The sequence below is a fragment of the Protopterus annectens genome, chromosome 16.part0, assembly GCF_019279795.1.
Source record: "Protopterus annectens isolate FY-2018-M chromosome 16.part0, PAN1.0, whole genome shotgun sequence".
Classification (NCBI taxonomy): domain Eukaryota; kingdom Metazoa; phylum Chordata; order Ceratodontiformes; family Protopteridae; genus Protopterus; species Protopterus annectens.
Genome location: NC_056750.1, coordinates 176,821,416 through 176,847,988, shown reverse-complemented (window position 1 = coordinate 176,847,988; position 26,573 = coordinate 176,821,416). Strand labels below are relative to the sequence as shown.

At 38.9% G+C, this 26,573-nt stretch overlaps 1 protein-coding gene across 1 annotated transcript in view; it reads right to left on the bottom strand.

Moving 5' to 3' along the window:
* The window catches only part of LOC122790948 (extracellular calcium-sensing receptor-like), a 190,554-nt gene extending 164,185 nt beyond the window's left edge, over positions 1-26,369 (bottom strand). The window contains exon 1 of the mRNA XM_044058653.1: positions 26,112-26,369. Within this exon, the coding sequence (XP_043914588.1) occupies positions 26,112-26,369 (258 nt within the window). The remainder of the gene's footprint in view (positions 1-26,111) is intronic.
* Positions 26,370-26,573: the final 204 nt, after the last annotated feature.

The window sequence follows — 26,573 nt, the reverse complement described above, 5'->3', positions numbered from 1 at the left end:
GTATGATTTGGTATTATTTATTTTTCTTTTTTTCCTTTTCTCTGTCTCTCTCTCTCTCTCTGTCAGTCTCTGCAATAGAGTGATTGAGTTTGTTGGCAACTATTGCAGCCTGCTTTTGTAGGTATTTGCACATGAGCATGTGATGGCCTCTGCACCAATTAGTGGCCACCATTTGCTAATTGCATGCAGCCTGCTGTATAGTAATTGCAGCAATTACTGTCATAGCAACCCAGTACTATAAATTGCTAACTCAGGTAGGCGTGGCCCTTTCAGCTTTCCAAGATGGAGATCATCCTTGTTTGCTGTGGACATCATTGTTTAAGACAGAAGATTGGTATAGTTCTTATATCAGACGCCAGAGATGTAGCCAGTGACTTACATTTTGTACTCAGACCTAAATGTTGCTGCTTCCAGTACACACTTGTCAGTGTGGAAATGTACTCACCCCTCAAAATGCTAACACAAGATACATGGGAGGATGTACTTTCTTTTCAAATTTTACAATTAACTGCCATACAAAGCTAGTTATTGAGATGTATTTCTTTGGCACAAGAATTTTTTGAGAACTGCTATACTGTGAATATTCATTTACTCAGTTCTAAACAGTTTGTGCTTTTTAGTGTTGACATTAGCACAAGCTGCTCAAGAAAACTGGACACATTTCAGTACTGTGAGTATGCTTACCTACATCCTTGGCAGACCCTGCACACACAGGTATATTCTACATTTGGGTAGAGGTGCAGAAGTACAGAGAGTGTACGGATTATTGTGCGAATTTTATCTTGCTGGACTTACAGGGTTGCTGTGTACATGTTAGTTTATCAAGGCAAGTAGTCTGTCTGCATAACTCCCAACTGTGGATCTATCCACATGGTAGCCAGAGAGTAACCTCTTATTCTTTGTCTGTGCACCACACAGGTCTTTTCAGCACTAGAGCAATGGCATTGTTACAGTTGGTTCCTAGCAGTACATGGCTGCATCCTTTTGTATTTCAGTGTTGTATTCCTACATAAGGGTATGCTTCTGGATCTCCTTCCAAAGCTATTTCCACAGTGTGTAGCAGCAGTGCTGCTATGCCTCTGTGTTTCTGCCTCTGCCAGACCTCTCAAACACACAGGTACATATTTGAAGAGACTCAGGGAAAAGTAGAGAAAAAGTCAAGGACACCTTTAAAATATTAGTGCCATTAAGTTGAGACTTTGAGAGAACCAGAGCATATGGATTAATACACCTTTTTCTGAAGTAAAAGAAGTGTCTAACTCTTAATTATTGTCATTACTCATTATGTGTAATTCACCACCTTTCTGGCCCAAGTCAGTAGTTTTCAGAGGGATTCAGAGGGACAGAGCTAATTTTTTATTTCAAAATCAGGGACATCCCTGAAAATTAGGGACAGTTGAGAGGTATGGCCTCTGCCCTAAACAGATATGCCAATGTTTGCCCTGCTATGATACTGTGTGGGGTTTGTAAAGTGATGATGTAACATTATTTCCTGCTAGAATGGCTGGTTCTCTTATCGCAGTAACTGTTGGTAAAGATCCACAGAACAAGTTGTGTGGTATGGCATTCCTATTTTTCCTTTACATTCACTCATTCTGATACATGATATATTTATTTCAGCACCAACTTTTATATCTACTGTGGCTTAGTGGTACTTCATGCAGTGTAGTGTGTGCAAGGTCCTGGGTTCAAGACTGACAGAGGTGTTTTATTTTGCTGCTGAGCAAAACAAGGTGCCTCACATACTGAGTGACTAAGGCACTTTTAAGCAGTTGTGAGCGGGTTTGCGCGGGTTTGCATAATGCTTAGCAATGCTTAGCTAAGTGCAAACAAGTGCACACTCGTGCAAACCCGCTAACTACTGCTTAATAGTGCTTACTCCCGCTAACCCCCGCACTCATTTCTTTGAAAGAAAAGAAAATGGGGAGATAGGAAAGTGGTGAAAAAGAGGCACAAAGAGGGAAAGACAGTAGGGAAAATAGCTCGGGATGTGCAGGATGGGTGTAGGGAAGGTCCATAGCTGCCCATTTCTTTAACATCAATAGCTGTGCATATGGAATACATTTGGAGGTACATATGAAACCTTCAAACCTGAGAGAGGGGTGAGGACAACAAAGTATGTTGTAATGCCAATTAAATTACATTTTATGTGTCTGGGGACATGTGTGCAAAATGGGCAGCTATGTATGGGGCATAATTTTTTTTTTGGGAGCAGATTGCCCTTTTTTTCAGGTGAGAGTGGAATGTGGGGTAGGGGAAGTAGGCATATTTGGGGAGGTAGGTTGGAGAGGTAAACAGACAAGACAAACAAGACGCATACAGGGGCGGAATATGACACATGTGGTGGGTGAACACCATTGCCGGGGAGGGATTTTGGAAATCGCAAGCCCATGAGCCCACAGATGGCAACAGTGGAACTGAGATCCCCAACCATGGGCAGTCACCACTGCACCTTCACAGCCCAGAGGGTGGCTGTGCTGGGGGCTGTATAGGAGGGGCAGGCTGACCCAGGAGTTGTGCCACTCGTGCCTCAAGCTGGCATAGAGGTTCTGCAACAGAACTCTCAATCTCTCTATGCACCAAAGCCCGGACCATTCGAAGGGTGATATGTGGCCCTCCTCCACCCATGCTTGCATGGGGGGGGCAAGCCCCACCCCCTGTAGCACTTCCACCCAAAGATAGCACAGGGCCAACGGAGGAGGAGGTCCCAGGTTGGGCACCGGACCTGAGGGTGCCAGGTGCCGTGGCCAGCTGAGGTGGGACAGGTGGGTCCGCTGGGACCGGCCTTCCCATACAAACTATGTTTTGGAGAATTTAATAAAGATATGGGTTAGTAACAGTCAACAGCATTCCCAGCTAGTTATAACAGCATGCAGAAGTATTCCCATTAACCCAACACACCAGAGTTTCAACAGTTGAAAAGCAAGCATAGCACATGCATATATAGAACAATAGTGGACATTACAACAGCATGCAGGTTTAATTGATGGCAACAGGCCACCAATATTGTGGTATTTGAACAGGACACATACATAGAAATGAATGCAAATATTTATAAACCAATAGGACATATGACCCAACAAATGTTTTGCGATTAGACATACCCATTGAGGTTTGGAATTGCATTTTTATGCACATACAGTAGGGTGGAAAAGATAGCTCAATTAACAACTTATATATCCTTCTAGTTTACACTACATTCCTATTAACTGCAGTTATATGTCCCTTACATGTATTATTACACTACCCAATGTCCTTCTATTGTGCAATTGGATTTTGCTAGATCATTATATACATGAGCTGTATCTGACATACAAACTGTCCTGGATGCAGATGTTACTGCTACATATTTTGAGAGTTGCTCACACACACACTACTGCTGTGATGGTACACTGACAGCTCTACTTTCATATAATTATCTAGATGTGTTCATGTGAAATTATCAGTTATATGTTAACAGCTCCCTACATTTCTGGCAGCACACTGACATTTCTGGGGGACACAATACCAAGCTACTCATGTGCCATATTAACCTGTACATGCTGGGCATGAACCAACAGTTAAGGGCTGTAAATATGCATAAAAGCTACTGGCACTCCCTTCATCCACTTTATATGGGCCTACCCAAGTGTGGGTTAACTAACACTGCTTAATACAACATTACTATTTCTGAAATGCAACAGTACAACAACATATCAAAGAAAATCACATAGCCGCACTCCAGGAATTATACCTTTATTAAAGAATTATTACACCTTTATTTATTGGTTTAAAACACTTTTTTGAAGGCTCTCTCGTTTATTTTATATAACAGTACATACATAATAATTAATAAAGAATTATTGTACCTTTATTTATTGGGTTAAAACACTTTTTTGATGGCTCTCTCATTTATTTTATATAACAGTACATGCAGAATAATTACTAACCTGCCTGGTGATGCAGCCTTTGCAGCCTATCATCATGGTCTTGCTGATTCATAGCCCGGACACCTGCAGCTGTGAAGTAAATGCAGTGATAATGAGACATACCTATCCATAGTATAGACAAGAATAGCAATTCTTAAATACATAATACAATGGCTACTTACTCAGTACTGGGGCATTTGCCATCCCACAGGCCTCCTGGATCCACTGGTCCAGTTGATCCTCCTTGCGTCACTTCAGGTCAGAGTAATGGTGCCTGACCTGCTCACCAGTCTGAGGAATGCCAGTGGCACTGGTGAGATCATGAGCTAGACAGTTCCAGGCCTCCATTTTGTATTGGGTGCCCTGGTACTGGCCACGCAAGAGTCTTTCCTCATGATTGTGGACAAGGAGCCAAACCATTACTTTGGTCTCCTCAATGCCCCAATGTTGCACTTGAAATCGAGTGCCTTCTCCAACCCCGGCCATGCTAACTGCAGAAGGGAGCTACAACCAGTTATGGCAAGTATTCCTGCCTGTGGAGCTTAATTATGCCTCATTTCTCACACTTATTTGTGATTGGCCAGTTTGGAAAAAACTCAGCTGTAGGCACACCTGCTTAGCTGATGTTAGCAATGTTTAATATTCCTTTGATAGATATGTGTCTGTTGAAAGTGCATGGTTCTGAAATGCTGTCATGGCTTAGTGGTTATGTACTGTGCCTATAGTGCACAGTATCCCGAGTTCGAGCCCTGTCACTGTTTTTGATTTTCCTACTGGCCAGACCTCAATGGTTAAGGCCATGTTTAGCCGACTTTGCTCAACTTTGCCCAACTTTGCTCAGCGTTGCTCGACATTGCCTGACATTGCCCGACGTTGCTTGACGTTGCGCTGGTTAGCGCGGCGCGCAGCTACATGCAAACATGTTCTGTTTGCGCTAGTTTGTGTGATGCACAGCTCCGTGCAAAGACATTGTGCTAGTTAATGCAGTGCTCAGCTATGAGCAATTAAATATAAATATGCTCAATACTGGTAAAATGTGCTTAGCAGTGCTTTACATTGCTTAAAATAATTTACTTATGCATCAGTATGCATAACCATTTCACTTTCCTATATATATATATATATATATATATATATATATATATATATATATATATATATATAAAATTCGTTCACTTCTACATATAACATTGTAATGCTTTTTACAAAACTTTAAATAATACATGTCAGGAAATATTTTTGTATACAGACTTTCCAACAGAAAATGAAAAGTGTAGTGGTGGGACTCGAACCGGGAATGCCTCCTCTTTTGCGAAGGCTCTAACAACTACGCTATCGCTATTTCACTTAATTTGCATATATTTTTCTTATTATCCTCTTCGGTGTCTAAACTGCTAACTGTAGCTAAGCAATGAGCAAACCCGCGCAAACATGTGCAAATACGGGCAGCTATATTGGAAAATTTAAAAAAAAACATTTCTTTTACTTTTTATATTTGTACGGGGTTTACTATATGGGGGAATTAAGTGTTAGAATGTACACATGTGAGCTGACTCGCTCATGTAACTAGACATTTGCCGTGTTTCAAACTTGCAGGGGCGTGGATTTTTGGACTGATTGGCAGTCTAACATGCCCCCTACACCCTTCCACACTCCGTGTTCGTTTTAGAGTTGAGGCAGTGCATCCTCATTAATATGCATGGAGAGCTGCCGTCTTACTCTTAGACTGGCTCTTCCGTGTAAGACTAATTTAGTCTTACATGGAAGATTAGTGAATCCTGGGGATGGTTTTTACATTATTTTTCTTTAAGGGGGTGTGTCATTTTAAATAACTTATTAACTTTTTATGATTGTTTTACCCAGTTTCCTCTGTACTATATAAATGGTTTGTGTAAATTAATTCATTATCTGATGAAGTTCTGAAGTGGTCAGGATGAAAGCGCTTATCATTTGTTTTATTTTCTTCAATAAAGTTCAGAATTGGTTTGATTGAATTTGGCCTGAATAGGTGCATTTTTTTTACTGTGGAGTGGCTTATCCTTTTGTTCCTGTTTGGCATCTTCATGTTTCACAAAAAGAGAAGATGAGGTATCTAAGAAGGAGGTAACTAGAGGCTTCATAGGTTCTTAGGTCTGTAGGAGATTACTAGGTAAATGGATTAAGAGCCCCTACAAGCCTAGACAATATAACCTGATGTTACTGAATATATGGCCCTTAGGGGCAAGAGGATGGCATGGATCTGTGCCTATGTATTGAGTATCTTACAGATTGCCCCTGTCCATAAGGGACATAGGCACTACCCCAGGTGTGAATTTGTGATTATCTGTCCATTGAACCAAATTGTGTTTGAAGAGGGCCAGGAAAGAACTCTGTTTAACATGAATAAGAAGCCTGTTCCAAAGAAGGGACAGTCTCTGAGACTCTTATCTGTATCTCCAGCATGTTTTGTTTGAATCACTCACTAAATTTAGATCCCTAGAGTGGGTGACCCTCATGCTGTTTGACTTGCAGATGTATAGCAGCTCCATCAGGGGTAGATTTGTGAGTTCATTCTCAGCCAGGCATAGGTCATCCCTTAATGGTCATTAGAAGACAGAGTAAATGGAGAGGGCTTTTATTCTATCAGCATAGTTCATGTTGTTTACACCCTGTATTTTCTTTGTGAGGAACCTCTGAGGTTGCTCCAGCTGCTGTAACTGACTAATCAAGTACATGCAAGTATCACATTGTACCCAATTATTGGTCTAATGAGGACTGAATACAGTGGGACTATAATTTCCTTGGATCTGGATGCCATACCCTTATTTATAAGTTTAGCCACATAGTAGGACCTCCTCACCACTGTGGACACATAGCTTGTTAAAGGTCAGTCTACAAGCTATCTGTATACCTAGATCTTTCACCTCTGAGTCCACTCTTAGGGGTATTTGATTTCCCAAAGAGTAGGATAATGCATTTTTTCATATTTAGTTTTAGACCACGGTTATGGCACCAATCATTTGTCTGATCTAGACCCTCCTGAAGGCTATCTACATCACTGGGGAAGTCAGTGATATCCACAGCTTGCAGTCATCAGCAAACTTTGTCATCCAGAGGCCTTCCACATTAACCTTGACTTCAGAGAGTTATATTCCAAACAGGAATGGTATGAGCACTGAGCCCTCTGGCACACTAATAGTAACTGGCCTCTTGGTGGATCTGGATTGACACACTTTAACCACAAGTGTCCTAGCCATGAGCCAATAAGCTATCCATCTGGTGATGTAGAGATTTATAATATCTGAGTGGGGAATTGTGTCAAATATCTTGGCCACATTGAGGTAGGTGATATATGCTATTTTACCCTCATCCATGGGCTTAGTGACTTTCTCAAAGAAATCCACCAGATTTAGTAGGTATGGCCTGCTCTTGACAAAGCTGAATTGGGTCAGGTCCAGTGTTTGGCGGTTTCCTATGTCATTTTTTATCAGGTCCATGATTATTCTTCCCATGACCTTACAAATAAGACTAGTCAAACTTATAGGTGTGTAATTTCATGGGTCAGTAGATGGTCCCCCTTTATGCAGAGGGATGACTGTTGCTGTCCTACACTCCATCGGGACAAGCCAGTCTGGAGGTTATGGTTAAACAGAGATGCCAATGGGTCTGATAAAGTCTTAATTTAAGCTGTTTAAGGGGCAATCTGGTATATTGTCAGGCATCACTGAAGCCATGTTTTTTAACTTTAGAGAGCACATTGGCAACCTGTTCTTTGTTAATAAATGGCAGTTGAGTGGTGAAGAGTATTTCTTGCAGGAGAACTGGGAATGATGGGGAGGTGAAATTTCAGCTGAATTTGTTGGCCAGCAGATTTGCTACATCTTCTGGCTGAGTATAGGTGATGCCATCTACAACTAATTATGACCATTTGACTGTTGCCCTTAAGATTGTGGACGTAACTGAAAAATGCCTTATTGTTATCCTTAGCTTTGGAGACTATTTTTACCTGAGTCTGTTTTCAGAGACTTGACTAGTTCCTGATTTTCTAATGAGGTATTTTTTGCTCTGTTTGATTTTTGTGCTTTCATGGTCAATGAGAGGCTGGAATGTATGAAAGGTGTTACAGCCATGCACTGCTGGATTGCTTTCTGTGGCTTTGAACCATGTTTCAGCAACTGCACAAATGTCAGAATTCTCCAGGGTGAGGAGAGCTTCCAGGGAGTGCAGTTTCTTGTTGAGACTCCTATCATTGAGTAGTAAGCACAGAATGAGCTTTCCACCAGCAATTCCCTGGTCATGTAGATGAAACCAGCCCTCTTCTACCACAAGAGTGCAGACTTTGACTCTCTTAATGTAAACTGACTAGTTTGGAGCCCAGGTGTTAAGGAACCTCAAACAGATGCCTAATACTAACTAAAAACCACTAGATACAATATATTTCAGTGCAGAACAGCAGCCGTTACAGTAGTTTGAAAATGCAACTTTAAACTTCAAAGAAGTGAAAAAAAAACAATAAATAACATAGTAAACATTCACAGTATAATCAAAATAAGCAATGTTTCCAGATGTGTGCATCTGGACAGGGCACTAGCACAGCAAACAGTTCAGTGCAAATGTGCCAAATTTATACCAGCACTGGAAATTCAGAAAACTGACTACTGAGCCTTCTGGCCAATAACACAACTACTCTTACAGACCTTTTGTGTGCTTTCCCAATTCAGATAGACCAGGAAAACACCTACTGCCACTAGATGAATAATCCCAGTCCTCCTAATGTAAAAGCTCAGTAAAAGAGTGTACAAACTGAAATGCTATCACAAACAAACAACTTAAGGAAAGGCAATAAATAATTCAAGATAGCAGCAGTATACTTTAAAAACCTTATAAAAGTGTGATTATTCAGTAAAAGTAGTTCGCTTTGTAGAAATGAGCTAAGAGCCACTCAATTGTGTAGACTTTATAAAGGCACTAAAAACAAGGCAAGCTGATTAATAAGTCCTCTAGCTAATAAAACAACTAAATGTAAGAACTTCTGGTGTGGTTTTCCAAACTATATAGATTAAGCTAGCACCTTCTGCCACTAGAGGGAAAAATCCTCTGTCCTCTTGATGTAAAAACATTAAAAAGAGCTTTCTAAAGTGTAAAAATGTGCTACATATCCAGTAGCTAGCTAGATAATGAATTCAGAGCAAGTAAATAAGTAGAAAAGGCAATGAGAGACAAAATGCACTTTTTTTCTAAATAAGCACAAGGAAATGCAAATAAATAATCCAAGATATAATCAGCAGTGTAGAAAAGGAGGATATTATAAAGCTCAAGTTACAGTAAGGGGAAACAATTTAAAATCACCAAGTTTAAAAAGCAAATCAATGAATGAGACAGTGGGTGAGAAAAATAACCATCAAGGAGTCACCAACAGTGCTTGTAGTTTTTGCAGGCCTTGAGTCTTATCAGAAAAGTTGAAGATAAAGCTTACACTAAGTGTACACGATATATATTCAATAAAATTATTATCACATTTTTTATGCTTTCTAGTCACTCAGAACGATTATGCTAAGTTTACATGTAGTCTACACTTTGTGGTAACCTTTATTAATCCCTGTCAATATTTAAAGCTGCAAGAATATCAGTAGGAAAATTAAAATTAGAAGGAAGAAGTTGTGAGTTATGTCTGTGTTGTCTACTCACTCAGAACAGTGTATAATTAGTGTACACTTAGTGTAGGCTTTATTGAATCTGGCCCACATATATTCTCTGCATATTTAAGTATCACACAAGCAACAATTTAACCAATTGAAAAAAACATGTGAAATATGCAGCCTAGGTAATTTAAGTGTCTATCTGCCAAATAAAACAACATTATAAGGCCAAGAAGATTTCATAAAACAGAAAACAAAATAAAGCAGGTAAAACTGAAAACAGGTCTATCAGTTTAAGCAACTCACAGACAAAAAAATAAGAATTCTTTCCTAAGGGGTGAATTAGTTGAAGAGTTATGATTATACCATTAAATCAATAAATGTTTGACTAAGTGTGACACTTTGCGATACAAGTGTAAGTTAAGGATTTTCAATCCTCCTTTATTTTTGAAGTCCATCAGGTTATTTAGATTTATTCACAGAGATTTATGATTCCAAAGAAAGGAAGTAACCAACCTATGAAATGGCTCAAAAGGATTAGTTGGAATGCATAAGAGAATATTTCATAATGGCTTACAATCTCTAAGAACTTTTAATAATGCAGTGCCTAAAAGTCCAAATGTATATTTATTATCCCCATAAAATCATATACATTTTTCTAGAAATTGCCAATGAACTAGACATTTTACTCTCATAAGTGATTTTATTCTACAACCTTAGTATCATCTGTGTAACAAATTTATTCATAACTTTAGTTTTATTATTCCTTGCTACATAGTCTGGACCCCTATCCCTTAAATTCCTCACATAAGTTGCCAAAGTCAATCTGATATCATTCCTCACCACATCATTGAAATGTAATGCACAACTTGTCACTGACTAATCTGTATAATATGCTATATAGTCACAAAAACTTCACCTTTTCAAAAGTATGTCAAATGATTTTTATACCTGAATTTTGTTTACCACCTTTGTAATAATTCCAGACTACCTATGTCTGAATTATTTAAGATACAAGAAGAAATACTGTATTCCATCCATGGTCTGATAATAGAAATAAATACATTTATCAAAAGCTTATAATTCCTTGCCACTAGTGTACTTAATATAAGGCCATATTTTTAAGGCTTTAATTTTAATTTTAATTTCACAAATATTTTGCTTGAAAGTCATATATTTTCATACTATGGTACCTAAATATTTCACAGAAAATATTATTTCTAATGCATTATTATTCATAATTATCTTTTTATTATTTAATTGTGTATTAAGGTATCAAATGCTTTTATTGCTTCCAAATAAACCAGAACATATCATTTATATTCATCCAGCAGTTTATATAAATGATAATAACATTTATTTATCCTGTGAAAACAGATTTACCTTCTAGGAAACCATGTTGACTGTTGGCATGTTCATGACCATGTATCCCAAATTCCACTAATTTCTTTGTTATACAAAGCTCAAAACATTTCCGTAAAATCAGTGTTATACTTATAGGGTGGTGGCTGATCTTATCAAACTTACAATAACCATGATATTACAGAAGTAAAGTAATTTAGTAAAAATATTCCTGTTATAAATTAAGTTTCTTAATCTCATTCAGTTAAATGTTTGTCAGGCAAGAGAAAAAAAAAATTGAGGTTTAATATTTTACCTTTGCCAAAGTATTTCATTTCATTCACTGAAAAGTTTATCAGGAGATATGGAATAGGGTTTGAAAGCTTACATTTCTGACAAAGAGAAAAAATGTTATTGTATAAATCACAGCTTTAATTTAAAGTCTTTCTGTAACTCTTGATAAAATTCAATGAGTATTTTAAAGCTTTAGTGTGATTTTGAATGTCTATAACAATGACTTTCACAAAAGAGGTGTTTTTTGTTGTGGAATTTACATACCTTATTTCATTAAAAAATGGTTCAATAATTTTGTCAAATAATTAGCCTAAGGAAAATGTAAACATATACAGAGAAAGGAGACATGTTAGTCTGGTACCAGAATATATTCTATTTGGAAAAGAAGTGAGCCAATTTAGGGCTAGTCATGTAGAGACAGATTTGTACACAGAACTGATCATATTATGAAAGGGATGGGATCTTACATTTAGTGAAATATATTGATAAGTAAGGAATGCATATTCTATCAAAAGCCTCACAGTCATTAAGGGTAAAGACACTCTTGCCTATGGTTCTTAATTAGCAAAAGGTTAGCACAGGGTTCACAAATGAAAATAATGTTTAATTCTAATATGATTGCAAAAATTATTTAATAATTGCAACTGTTCCTCTACAAAGTATGCATAAAATATGCATCAAAGCCATCTGGCCCCAGCACTTGGCCCAGTTTTAAATTTTAATAACAGCCTCTGTTTCTTCTGTGATGAAACATTTACCAAGGCTTGATAGGAGGTTTTCAAGGATTTTTAGTCTTATCATTAACTGTCTGGAGGCAAAAAATATTTGGATTAAATCTCCAGTTTAATTGAGGAGGCAGTTAGATATTAGATAGTATATTAATAGGAAGCAATGGACAGGGAATGATCTTGTCTCAGTTTTTACTTTATAGCTAAAAAACATATTTGATTTAGATATCAAAAATAAAATTAAGTGGGTCCAAGATATATGTGACAGAATAAAATATGAATTTTTTACCATCAAGCTATAAGGCTCTGTAGGGATCATATAGGTGACATGTTAACATTATGTAATAAAACAATCTAGTGCTTTTTTTATTGTCTGATGAAGAAGATGATCCAAACCTATTAAAAAGCAAATCTAAAGTGAATTCCAATTACCAAAACTAATTTTACGCAAGAGAATTTGGACTTCATATCTTGTGTGAACAATATCATCCCAAGATTCTGACAGTTTGCAGTCTTATCAGGTTTACTATCTCCCTGCATGAGTAGAATAGGGTATAACGTTTTCAAAATGTTACCATAAATGTGTATCACTGCATATTACAGCCTGTTACAATTATTTCAATATAATACCAAAATAACAAATGACTGAGGATGGCAAGTTCCTGAGTTGTATGTATCATCATACATAATAAATAAAGGACAATAGAGCAGGTTCCATCTTGACAAATACCCTACAAAAGAACAGACAGATACAAGGCAATGTGAAGATATAATACTGAATACTGTATGTACGAGAAAAAAAGTATTACCCATGTAATCTTTGAGTGCCTAAGATTATCTACTGTGCATCTTTCATAGGAAATGTTAACTAGCTGCACCCTAGCATTATCATTATCCTCATGGACATTATATTTTCAATATAAGCTATTGAAAGATACAGGTACACAAGTGTTTTGTAGTCTAACATCTAACCTTAGCACCTTGTATCATTCCTTGTACAGCAATCAACTCCAACAGAAGATCACTAGTCACTCCATTGTTATCTTTTCAGTTAAAATTATTAGAGCTGGGGTCCAATGTAATTGTTATGTTTACTAATACCTATATTGCAGGTGGTTCAAGACAATAAATATAATATTATACTTATAAGGAAGTCCAGAGGTTCAGTGAATAAAGCAAAGGAAGTGCTAAGAAAAGAGTGACTGGTAAAGGTTTGATACTGTATTGGTGCTGTAATTTAGTAGGGTAACACAATAAATAAGTAAAACTGAATTGTCTATTTGTACCATTTCTTTCTGGTAAATATCAACCTTAAGATTTTCTTACCCAAGATTATTTACCTTACAAGCCTACTAGAGCAAAAATGTAAAAAAAATGGTTACAAGGAGAAAAGAAGAAAGTGCTAAACTAGCATAAGGTTGTTATAAATCATTTGCAAGCATCCCATCAGAGGTTCATTTTAGTTAATGCATCAATAAACAGTTTAAAGATGGAGCATACAGCAATAATATTAATTATTTAAGTTTTCAAAAATTTGCAAGTTGATTGGTTAAATAACTGGTTGATTAAATAATTGAATGCACTATAGGAGGTATAAAAGGAAGACACAGCTTGGTAAATCTGTTTAGCATCTGAGGAAGTATAACAGAAGACGAAAATGCTATTGTGGTGTAATTGCGTTTATGCAATAAAGCTGTTCCACATTTCGCTGTGGTAAAGAAATTCATTTCCACCTCTTTTAAACATTTTCTACAAAATGTAGCTCATTTAAGGCCTGCAACCTTTTAAACCTCATTCCCCCATAGATATTGCTCCCGCAGTTCAAATTTTTTCCTATGTAGTTTGCTCCAACCCTTTTCTAAACATCTCACTTCCATTTTTTATGTCTCTGTTACTATATTCACTACTTCTGGTTTAGCTGGTTTAGATTTTGATGTCCACTGATGATGTCTTGGGGATTCCAATTCTGTATCATAGCTCAGAAAAATCATCTCCCTCACCACACCAATCTGCCTACCCAGCATCTCTGACAATGCAAAATACCATCAAATCCATAATACTAAAAGTTTAATGCTCAAGAATTTACCACCTTACTTAGAAATTCAAAATGGAACCCAGTTAGCTACCTCCCTCTAGATGAAGCTGTACAATACTTCAACACCAGTTTTATCAACATCCTAAAAAAACTAGCCCCCCTAGAACTTTATGGATAAAACCCAACTATATTCCCTGGCTTACTAAATCCACTAGATCTCTACTAAAAGAAAGAGATAATGCCTGGGAAAAGTGGTCTAAACAGCAAACCACTGTAAACCATCAAAAATACCTAGAGCTTTGAAACTCAGCTAAAAAACAAATCAGACAAGACAAAAAAGACTACATAATAACATCCAAATAAAGCACCAAGCAAATCCCCAAAAGTTTTGGTCCACAGTAAATAAAATACTTCATCCAGGGCAAACCACCACTCCACCTCCAAGCTTATCCAATACCAAAGATGATATTCCAACCCAGTTTAATAATTGCTTTACTGAATCCATTTTAAAACTTATAAATAATAACATCTCTGCCACACTTCCTGTACCCACTCCAATTCACAATTTCAGTAGCTTTCAGTTTCAACCAGTCCCTACCTCTACAGTAAAAAAATATCTCAAAAGACTCAAACCAACTACATTAGCTGCAGATAAGCTTCCAGCTGAATACCTGAAACTAGCAGCTGATGCCATCCTAATAAACCACTCTATCACTGAAAAGAAAACACCCATACTGTGGAAAATTGCCCACATAATCCCACTCCACAAAGGCAGAAATTCAACAGATCTATCTACCTACCGTTCCATAGCCATTCCGTCTACCCCTTTCTAAAATCTTGGAAAAATGCATTCATACACAACTGCTAGAATACCTATTAACTAACAATCTGCTAACACCCACACAACATGGATTCCATCCTAATCATAGCACTACCACAGCACTCATAGGTTTTACCAATATCGTTAACCAACTCAGTAGTGAAGGCAATCTAGTCTCCTCAACCTTCCTCGATCTGTCAAATGCATATGACACTGTATCCCATACCAAAATCTTAAATCTCCTGGCTGACCTAAACCTCAACCAGACAGCAATAGCCTGGTTTCATGACTATCTGGATGGCCATCAACAAGCAGTATTATGGCAACAAAAGCTCTCCTGTCTACTGCCTGTTTCCATGGGAGTTCCACAAGGTTCTATCCTTGGCCCACTCCTTTTCACAATCTTCACAAACAAACTCCATACAGCTCCTAGTGACACCACACACATACAATATGCAGACGATTCAACCCTTATATGTGCTGCTCCAACCCTTCAGCAACCAGAACAAATAACACAACAGCCATTTGCAGCTAAAGAAGCTTGGTTAACCAATGCTCAACTAATACTGAACCCAAAAAAAACTAAACTAATCCTATTTCACCCTAGTAGGGCCTCTAACACCCCTCATACATTCAAAATTACTTCAGTCAATAACGCCACCACCATATCCCTAGTTTCTAGTACTAAGTTGCTAGGGGTCACTATTGACCAGAATATGCTATATGATATTCATATTGCCCAGTCCATAAAAAGAGTTCACAAAAAGCTAGGGTGCCTCTACAGAAGTAAACACTACCTCACAGCAGGCACCAGAGCTACTATTGCTAGAACCCACCTTACCTCAACCTTACTTTATGCATCCCGTATCCTTACCAACCTCAGAAAGTCAGATTTAATAAAACTAGAAACCTGCTATAATAAAACAGCAAAATTTGCAACAGGCGCTAACTATAGAACCCACCACTGCCACTCTCTCAGAAAATTTTCATGGCTTGAATTCCCTGCATTACTAAAATTCAACCAGCTCAAAAAAGCCCACCAAATATTAAACCAGCCTGAAAAAACTCCAGCCCTAAAGAACATACTAGCTCACTACTCTAATAAGCGAACCCTTTGCTCTAGCAATAAGGCATTACTAGAAATAACAAAAAACAAAAATCACACTGAAGAATCCCTCTACTCCTGTAATGTCTCCAAAGTCGGAATAGCCTTCCATTTGACATTATTTCCAACACCAACATAGTACAATTCAAAAAAACTACTAAAAGCCCACCTATCTGCTACATGGAACTGCTCATGTATTGAACCTGGCTAAAATAACAAAACGGGAATAAAACTAGTTCAACTTACAGACTGGCCAAACTACTACCCCAGACTAAAACCAGCTATCTAAATTATCCTATCTCTATCTAACTCACTCCAAACTATCTAAAAACTATCTAAAACTAAATCCCATTACCCTCTTCTAATGTCTCTCCACATTCATCTCCCTTTGCAAACCTCTTAGCTCTAGCTTGCAAATATTGGGCAATTCTGTAAAGCCTGTATATAAAGTACTCAGCTCAAGCAGGTCTGTTTGTAAGAATTATTATACCCACCACTAGTATCTCTAACGACTAGTCTGATTCATTTTCTATTTTTTCTGTATTGTATATATATTTCCAAAAATTGTAATATGACTACTTTTTTATGAAATGCTATGAAATATTGCTATTGCCCTCTTATAGCTTCATAAGTAGGTACTAGGCTATCGGCCCGAGGGCCTAAGTCAGCCTAGCCAACAAGGTTCCCTGGCTTACACCACCCAAGAAAGTTAATTTCCTGTGCCCCTGTCAAGCAGAGCCACAGATGTGATCCCCGGGGTATATTTCCTATTTCCCATCCACTCATCAAGATTTTTCTTGAAGAGTACTAATGAGGAACTTTGCTTGACATAGATTGGTAGCTTGTTCCAGAGTATAGGAAGTCTCTGGGACAGGAATCTACCCCTCCAGGATGTCCTGTGTATTGTGGTGACAAGGTTTAGGTCCCTAGAGCGTTTAGCTCGGAGGGATTGGGATTTTTTTAGGTGTAGCATGTACAACAGCTCTGGGTTTAACATAGCTTTATATGTTAGGCAGAGATCTCCTGGGAGAAGGTGATATGCCACAGAGTAAAGCTGGAGTTTTTTGAGACGGTCAGTGTAGGGCATCTGTTTGAGGCCAGTAATCCTCTTTGTGAGGTACTTCTGTGGCCTTTCCAGCTGCTGCAGATGTCTTGTGAGGTACATTACAAAAGGGGCATTGTACTCTATAATGGGTCTAATGAGTGCTGAGAAGAGGAGAACAATTACCTGTTTTTTCCTGGATGAGAACCCTTTTGTGATGAGGTGTGCCACATAGAAGGACTTCCTGAATACTGTGGTGATATGATTATCAAAGGAGAGTCTACTGTCCACCTAGGTCCCAAGTCTCTTATCACACTTTCGGCATTAAGTAGACTGCCATTTATGTGATAGTTCATGGGTACAGAGTTTTTACCAAAGGGGATGACAATGCACTTTTTGGCATTGAGCTTGAGGCCATGCCTCTGACACCAGGCATCTGTCTCAGCGAGGCCCTTCTGTTGGATGTCCACAACATTTGGGGACTTGACTATGGCTCCTTATTTGCAGTCATCTGCGTACTTCATTAGTCAGAGGCCTTCTGTGTTAGCCTGTACTTCAGAGAAGTAGATACCAAATAGGAGAGGTCCCAGGACTGAACCCTGTGGTACTCCACTTGTCACTGGTTTGAAGTCAGATTTGGAGTCTGCAACTTTTACAGTGTGGGTTCTGTCAGTGAGCCAGTTGGCAACCCATCTTGTGACATAAGGATTTATACTTAGTTTAGTGAGTTTAGCTATAATTCCAGAATGGGGAATGGTGTCGAAAGCCTTGGTGAGGTCAAGATAGGCTGTGTGAACCACCTTACCCTCGTCTATGACTTTGGTGACTGCCTCAAAGAAGTCAATCAGGTTCAGAAGGCATGATCTGCCTTTCACAAACCTGAACTGGGTGGGGTCCAGAGTCTGGAGGTTACCAATGTCTTTGTTTATGAGTTCCATGATGATACGTTCCATGGCCTTGCAGACCAGGCTCATCAAGCTAATAGTTCCCAGGATCAATGGTGGCTCTCCCCTTTGTGGAGTGGGATAACTGTTACTGTGCGCCATTCAGTGGACACAAAGCCTTTCAGTGGGCACAAAGCCTGACGTGAGACTATGATTAAACATGGTGCTTAGGTGGGGAGCCAGTTCATTCTGAAGTTCATGTAAAATGCAGCCTGGAATGTGGTCTGGTCCCATGGATGCTGTGTTTTTGGTTTTAGAGAGTGCAGCTTTTACCTGCATAGATGTGTTTACAGGAACTCTGCCTTCTCCCTGTATAGATATGGGCCCTTTAGGGGGTGAGATGGAGGGTAAAGTTAGCACTGAACCTATCTGCCAGGATGTTGGCAATATCAGTTGGTTCTGTAATTTTCATGCCATTGTGCTGTAACTTAGAGCAGATCTGGGTGTTGCCATTGAGATTCTTGACATAGCTATAGAATACTTTGTGGTTGCCCTTAGAATCAGTGGTGATTTTGTTTTCATAGCTAGCTTTGGAGGATCTTATAAGGGATCTCAGCTTCTTACTGAGGCTGACCAGGGCGCTCCTCCACTCATGGGATTTTACTCTCTTTTGCAACAGTTTCTTCCTTCTGTTGTAGTTTGTTTATGGCAGGGTACCACCAGATTGGCTTCCTTTTTTTGGGAGGATAGCGTATTGGTTCTGTTTGGGATAGCATGATCCATGCACTCGTGTATGTGCTTATAGAGTGCATTTGTATAGGATTCAGCAGTTGTAACTGCATTGTCCATCTGCATGGGTGTCATGACGTTCGCCACTTCTGTCTTAAGAAGCATAAAGTTGGCTTTGGAGAATTTTTTTACGGTGGTTTCCTTAATGGTGGGTGGGGGCAGGATGCAGATATCTAGGGTGATTAACTTATGGTTGGATCTGACCAACGAGGAGTTGACTTCAGGTGTGGAACACTGGTTACTCATGTTGGTAATGAGTAGGTCTAGGATATTGTTGTCCCTGGTGGGGATGTGGATAAGTTGATCCAGGGCACTGGAATTTATGAATTCCAGAAAGCGTTGAGCAAAGGAGTTGGTACATGAGTAGTTTTCCCAGTTAATGGTGGGATAGTTGAAATTGCCCATTATTAGGGTGTTTGGTGGAACCCTAATATTTTCCAGTATATCAAGAAAAGAGGAGTGGGAATTCTGGGGCATGGTGGGGGATCTGTAGCAAGCTACAATTTGGATTGCAGTTTTGCCCAGAGTTAGTTGCACTTGGATAATCTCGGATGCATTATGCTGTGCAACTAGCCTGGAGGTGTGGATATCCTTAATGAGTATGGACACACCTTTGCCTTTAGTGTTCTGGTCCAGGTTAGATGGCCGAAAAGTGTGGTATGAGTTATAGCCTGGTAATGCAGGGGTGCTATCTAGAGCCTTGAACCAGGTCTCAGTCACTGCACAGATATCGATGTTCTCCATTTTAAGGAGTGCCTCGAGTGATTGCATTTTGAGATTTAGACTTCTAGCATTGAGTAGCATTACCCTCAGTTTTTGCTTGCCTGTTCCTGTTACAGTGGTAAATGTGTCATTTGAACCATGCCTAAAAAAGACCCTTAGGGGTGGCAAGAGCCTTAGCCAGTATCTTGAACTCCAGGGGCGACAGGTGCAAGCCATCTCTAGCAAAGCATCGTGGTCTGTCGACCATGTCATCCCAGGCAGACAGATACTGGATCCCCTTAGAATGACACCAAAAGCTTAGCCAATTGTTGAAGTCAATCATTTTGTCCTTGTACTGCGGTATCATTCTGGGTGATGGCAGGATACTACTCAGGGCTAGGGTCATACCTGCCTGGGCTACAAGATCAAAGAGCTCTTCCATGTCTCGATTCATGTAGTCCAGGGAGGTATGTTTCAGGTCATTCACATCAACATGGACAATGACAGAGTCATATTTGTTCTTGTAGCGGAGTGACCTGAGTGTGTGCTTTATGCAGTGGATCCTGGCACCTGACAGGCAGCTGACAGTAACCTTCTCCTTGTTTAGCCTGGTGAGTGGGACATCAGTGTGCCTGACTATAGAGTTACCTATGACTAGTGTGTTGGGTACGTTGGTTTGCCTTATGGGCTGTGGTTTTATTGGCACACTGAGTCTGTGAGCTATGTGTCATTTGGGTTATGTTGGGGGGTGGAGGTTGCTTGCGTTTCTGCTTTGGAGGTCTCTCTTGTTTGAGCAGATAATTATTGAGAGCCTTTGCGAATGTTTTTGTGTTTCTATGTGTAGATTGTGGTGGTGTAGGTTTAGTGGGACTATGTAAGAGTGTGGTGTGGTGCAAGTGCTTAACTTCTCCTCTTGACTGTCAAGTTCAGTCTTGGTTGGAGAGAGCTTTACCTCCAGTTTGGCTAGATAAGTGCATCTCTCACAGGCTGTGGTGTTAAGAGGGTTGTATGTGTACTTGAGGCAATTGTTACATTGCCTCAAGATGCCCAGATTCATCAGATAGACAGGAGAGAACAAGGAGAGCTGATTCTTGGAGATGCCTGAATAAAAAACTACTTTCCTCTAGACAAGTGAGGAAAGTGAGTATAAGAGCTGTGTTTCTTTAAGCAAGTGAGGAAAGTAAGTACAAAAACTGTTTTCCTCTAAGTAAAGAGGAAGGTTGAGTGCTGTAGTAATTTCTAGCTTATTTAGTGCTAACAACAAGTTCTGAACAAGTGCTGAGCACGAATAAGCAAATTCAAGTGCTAAAACTAAGAATCTATACCTGGAGCTTGTAAGAAACACTTTCTAAAATGTTAACTTGCTAAATTGTTATTTTTTTTCTCATTCGTTGTATGTCTTGGAGCTTTTCTCCCGGGTCTCCACTGAAAATGAACTTGTTGTCCAGTTGGACTTTCCGAGTAAACAAATGTAAACTAAATAAATAAATACATTTTCTAGTAATTGATTTTTTTGGCAGCTACCATAATCAGACACAGCAAGGTCTTACCATGTCTTGGGGATTCCAATTCTGTATAATAGCTCAGAGAAATCATCTCCCTCACCACACCAATCTGCCTACCCAGCATCTCTGACAGTGTATCCTGCAGGTATCCTTAAAGTCCACCAACTCACAGCACTCCCAGAAAATATGTTCCCTATTTCCTCTTTCTTCCCCATCATACCTCTAACATTTGCTGTCTACCTGAGGAAAAATTCTCTGGAAGAAGAGTAACCTAGGAGCATGCAGTTACACAGCATTGGGGTATAAAAATATCTATGTAAACACTTTCCTGCAAAAATCCTAAATCTTTTAGATTTTATTGCATATTTGGGAGACATACATATATCCTTCCATTGTTTGTTTGTTCATAGGTTCATAGGTTCATAGGCAGGTACTAGGCTATTGGCTCAAGGGCCTACATAAGCCTAGCCAACAAGGTTCGCTGGCTTATGCCACCCAAGAAAGTTATTTTCCTGTGCCACTGTCGAGCAGAGACACAGAAGTGATCCCCAGGGTGTATTTCCTATTTCCCATCCACTCATCAAGATTTTTCTTGAAGAGTGTTAATGAAGAACCTTGCTTGACATAGATGGGCAGTCTGTTCCAGAGTATGGGAAGTCTCTGGGACAGGAAGCTATACCTCCAGCATGTCCAGTTTATTGTGGTGACAAGGTTTAGGTCCCTAGAGCATGTAGCTTGGAGGGATTGGGATTTCTTTAGGTGTAGCATGTCCAACAGCTCTGGGTTTGACATAGCTTTATATGTTAGGCAAAGATCACCTCGGAGTAGGCGATATGCTATGGAGTAAAGCTGGAGTTTTTTGAGGCGGTCAGTGTAGGGCATTTGTTTGAGGCCAGTAATCCTCTTTGTGAGGTACTTCTGTGGCCTTTCCAGCTGCTGCAGATGTCTTGTGAGGTACATTCCAAAAGGGGTGTTGTACTCTATAATGGGTCTAATGAGTGTCGAGTAGAGGGGAACAATGACCTCTTTTTTCCTGGATGAGAACCCTTTTATGATGAGGTGTGCCACGTAGAAGGACTTCCTGACTTCTGTGGCGGTGTGACTATTAAAGGAGAGACTACTGTTCACCTGGGTCCCAAGGTCTCTTGTCACACATTCGGTGTTAAGTAGATTGCTGCCTATGTGGTAGTTCATCGGTACAGAGTTTTTACCAAAGGGGATGACAATGCACTTTTTGGCATTGAGCTTGAGGCCATGGCTCTGACACCAGGCATCTGTCTCAGCGAGGCCCTTCTGTAGGATGTCCACATCATTTGGGGACTTGACTATGGCTCCTAGTTTGCAGTCATCTGCAAATTTCATTAGCCAGAGGTCTTCTGTGTTAGCCTGTACTTCAGAGAAGTAGATACCAAACAGGAGAGGTCCCAGGACGGAACCCTGTGGTACTCCACTTGTCACTGCTTTGAGGTCAGATTTGGAGTCTGCAACATTTACAGTGTGGGTTCTGTCAGTGAGCCAGTTGGCAACCCATCTTGTGATGTAGGGATTTATACCTAGTTTAGTGAGTTTAGCTATAATTACAGAATGGGGGATGGTGTCGAAAGCCTTGGCGAGGTTTTATCCAGTCTCTCTTCCCAATCCTTTCTAACTTCCTCTGATTGAGTCTTATAGTTATCATGCAATATTTTATATGCTGAACCTTCTAGGTCTATAAAATGTCACTGTAAAGAAACAAGGATGATGAATATCTGGAAATATATGACTGTGATTGTGCAATAACTCAAAGTTCCAAGTAATGTGAAAATATACATGAGCAATAGCAGAATATAGTGCAGTTTATTGATGCTAAGAAAGGAATAACTGGCAGAGGTAAACGATGAGTTAAGAGTAACAGTGCATATGTGTAGTACATCATCCAGACCATCGCAGGGCAGTGCAAAATAATTCAATAAAATCATCATCCTGAAAGAGCAGTATTCAATGCCAGATTAGTGATCAAAGAAGAAATCGCAAGGCAAGCAAATTAAACAGTTTACAAAAAATCACCATAGTGAATGGATAAGGGTGTTCAAAGAAAGTGAAAAGGCAGTGTAAGTGATTCACAGAAAGTGCATGAATTAAATAAGTTGGTTGTACAAATATGGATATGGATGAGATTACATTATAATGGAAATAACATGGGCCATTTGTAACTCCAATCATTCTATTATAGTGGATGCACTTTTGCTTACTTTGAACATGTCTCACCAATATGTGAAACAAAGCCCTACAACTAGTTGTATAATTAACAACTTATGAAAATGACCTGAAGTAGTAGCTTCAAATAATTAAAGTTTTAATATGCTTTGTGCTAATGCATCTACTTCAGGTGTATGTTGAAGTTTTTAATGTACCAAAAGGCATCAGATCACAGCAGCAAACAATTTTTTTATCTTCCGGATATGTTGTGTATATGCTACAAACGTTTGTCAATTTAACTCAAGTGAAATAATATGAACCATGTGCTTAAACTGCATTTGTAGGAGTAGTGTGGTTAGTGTAGCTCAGTGTGCATATTGTACCTGGTCAGCCACTGTAGTCAGAGAGCACATGCATATAAGTTACTGAGCATGTGCAAGATCAGTGCTATTTTGTATAGTCAGTGTGAGTGTATCTGTAGGAGTAGTATGGTTAGTAAGAAAACTGCAATTTTATAAGATAAGAATTACTGCTATTTATTAAACAAGGTATTACGTTCATTCTTAGAGATCATACATCAGACTGAGGTGCCCATACCTCATACTATTTTTAACAGTGACTTGCTTTCAGACTAATTCAAATACTTGCTGCTTCAAAACATTTTTAGTCCATACTCATACTCCTGATTTCTGTCTTCCTTTTTTTTATTAATATGACAGTTTGGTCCCTTGGTACCACAACATCCTGCTATCTCCCATCATCAGACAAGTCTTCCCTTTTCAGGGACGAAATCATTAAAAATAGTTCTCATACTGCTATACCAGAGTGGTGAGGAAAGGGAATGCTATACTGCACCTAAGGAAGCTATTTTAACTGCTGGTGAGCCATAACAACCTAGGAGCATGCAGTTACACAGTGCATGTCAGACAGCACTTCCATGCGTGTGACCATTGCATTTACTCTACATCTCCTGCTAGCCAATGAAATAGTGCCCACTGCTAGGAGAACTTGTCATTTAGTCACTACTACATGTGCCAAAGCTATGGTTAGAACCCAAGTCCTGAGTTATTAGTGCATCTCAAGTTGGCTGCAGCATAGTCAAATGTCCCACCACTGTACCTGCGGGTCAGCTCTTCAAACATTCACGGCTATGTATTTACAAATTATAAAGTACTACATTTAATGTGAGAAAGATGGCAGCTCAGTTCTGCTCTGTTTTCTTAAGTAAAATTATGCAAGAATGCTCTTATTGTTAACATTACAGCTAAAACCATTTTAATGTACATGCTTGACCAACTACTGTTACATCCTAAGCAAATTCACAGATATGGGCATAAATCACTGTATTATAGACTGGATAGCCAGCTGGATCTCACATAGAACCCAAGAAGTTAAGATACTGATGACAACCTCCACAAAGAGGCTGGGTCTGCTCCTTTTGGTATCTACTCAGAACTCAAGGCCAATACCAAGGGCTTCTAGCTGATCAAGGCTGTATATAATTGCAAACTAGTAACAGTCATAGAATCCCCATGAGATATTAACATCCTTCAGGAAGGACTAACACAAACAAATGACTGGTGTCAGTCATAGCTTAAAAACTCAATGCCAAGAAATACACAGAAGAACCCTTTGGGAAGTCAGATACCCTAGGAAATTATCTCATGGATAACACTAATCTAAAAGTAGAACCAGTATGCATGCAGATAGTAACCTGGATTTTGACGATATGTGTCTAAGGTAGTAAGGAAATCATTCTGTGTTGCTCAACTTATAAGCAAGGGTATAGCATCTACGTCCAAAGAAGTCATCATTCCACTGTATTTAGCTGTCATCAGGCCCATTATTGAGTACAATGATCCCTTCAGTGTGTGTATCACCAGGCACATGCAACAACTGGAACATCCACAGAAGTTTCTCACAAACGGAATACAGGGAGTAAACAGTATGTCCTATGCATATCACCTCAAAGCTCTATCTCTATACTCTGTTTCTTACATACTGTTGAAAGCAGATCCATGCCTGGCTACAAGGCATCCTTGGATACCACTCTGATGAATCTTGCTTATCAGCAAAATTAATACATAAGAATTACTTGACCTAGAGATTTAAACTTTGCTTTTGACGTACATAGTACACATTTGAAGGACATGTATATGTCTCAGAAAATGAATTGTAAATCACTTACATCTCTAATGGACAGAAGAAGCCAGCAAATACCCCTTAAAATAACCTCTACAGCACATAAACTTGTGGGATACAATTTCAATGCTTAGCTAAACCAATAAAGGCCCCAGTGGTCGTTATGCCTAGTATACACCTTTGAACCTATGACAATGAGGGCTCACATCTCAGATGTACACTTTAGTACATGATGATGACAGAGTAGGTTTGGTAATATGAGGAGATTCTTGGCCAGAATATGCATACCGAATGAGAAGTATGCAGTGACAGGAGAGAAGAAATTAGAAGTAAATTTGCTAACACATGTATGTGCCATAAGGCTCCCATTTGAAATGTCAGGACTTAACAATGGCTAATCCCAAAACACTGAAAAAACAAACTGAAAATGCAGGAGAAAAGTCAATACTGAACATCACTCTTCTCCTTTAAACTTATTTATTAAAGTCTGGAGTTTTGGCCAATCGATCTCAACATTATGGGATTGGAACATCCCAAGCTTTCATATGGTTACTTAGCATTAATGTTCAATTTAGGTTGTCTTGGAAGCAGAAGACACTACTGAGAACAGCAGAACTTTTGAAATACTTTAAACAATCACACATGATTGGGTTTTCCTAAAAATAATCTGAGATAACAACACTGATATGTAATATAGAAACAGTGTGTATCAACATGTATGAAAATTCTAAACAAAATCATGATTTGCCTCCTTACTGCTTTAATGGTTGCTCATGCTCTGATGTCTTAACAGTTTAAATCCTGATAGTAGTAAAGGCTAACATTTAGGACTAAACCCATAACATCTACAAAATTTACTTTATATTTACATGTAGTTATCTATTGTATTTTAGCCATGTCTGCAATGGTATATTAAGAATCTCTGCCCCATCTCTTCCTAACACTGTAAAAAGAGTAATCTAAAAGCAGCTGTTTTAGTGGAGCAAGCCCAAACCTGTATGAGTTTCTCACGATACTTACCTGAGGCTGTCTATAAAGTCCCACTAACTGGGCTATAGGAATGGAATTCCTTGATGCAGCATCCCCTATTATGGCAGCAAGTGGCTTCTTCATCTCGCATCGATAATTTGGTATCTGTAGATTTAAACCTGTCAGTAACTGCAAGGTACCCTGAATAGCTCTTGTAGCCATTCCACAGGAGTCATAAACCTTAAATCCAAGGGTGATATTTGGCAAGAAATGGGACTTTTTGTTGATTTCATCAACTGCAAATATCATTGCATGCAAATTCTGGTACATACGAAACCGGAACCTGTCAAAATAAATATGTCTTTAAAATATACTTAGTAAAAACTTTATAATGAAAGCAAAAAATATTTTGTAGTCTTGAAATCATTGGCTACAATAAATAATTTGACAATATGAGGAGAAAGTATTATAAATGAGTATGTTTATCTGAGAAAACTGAAAAAAAATATTTTC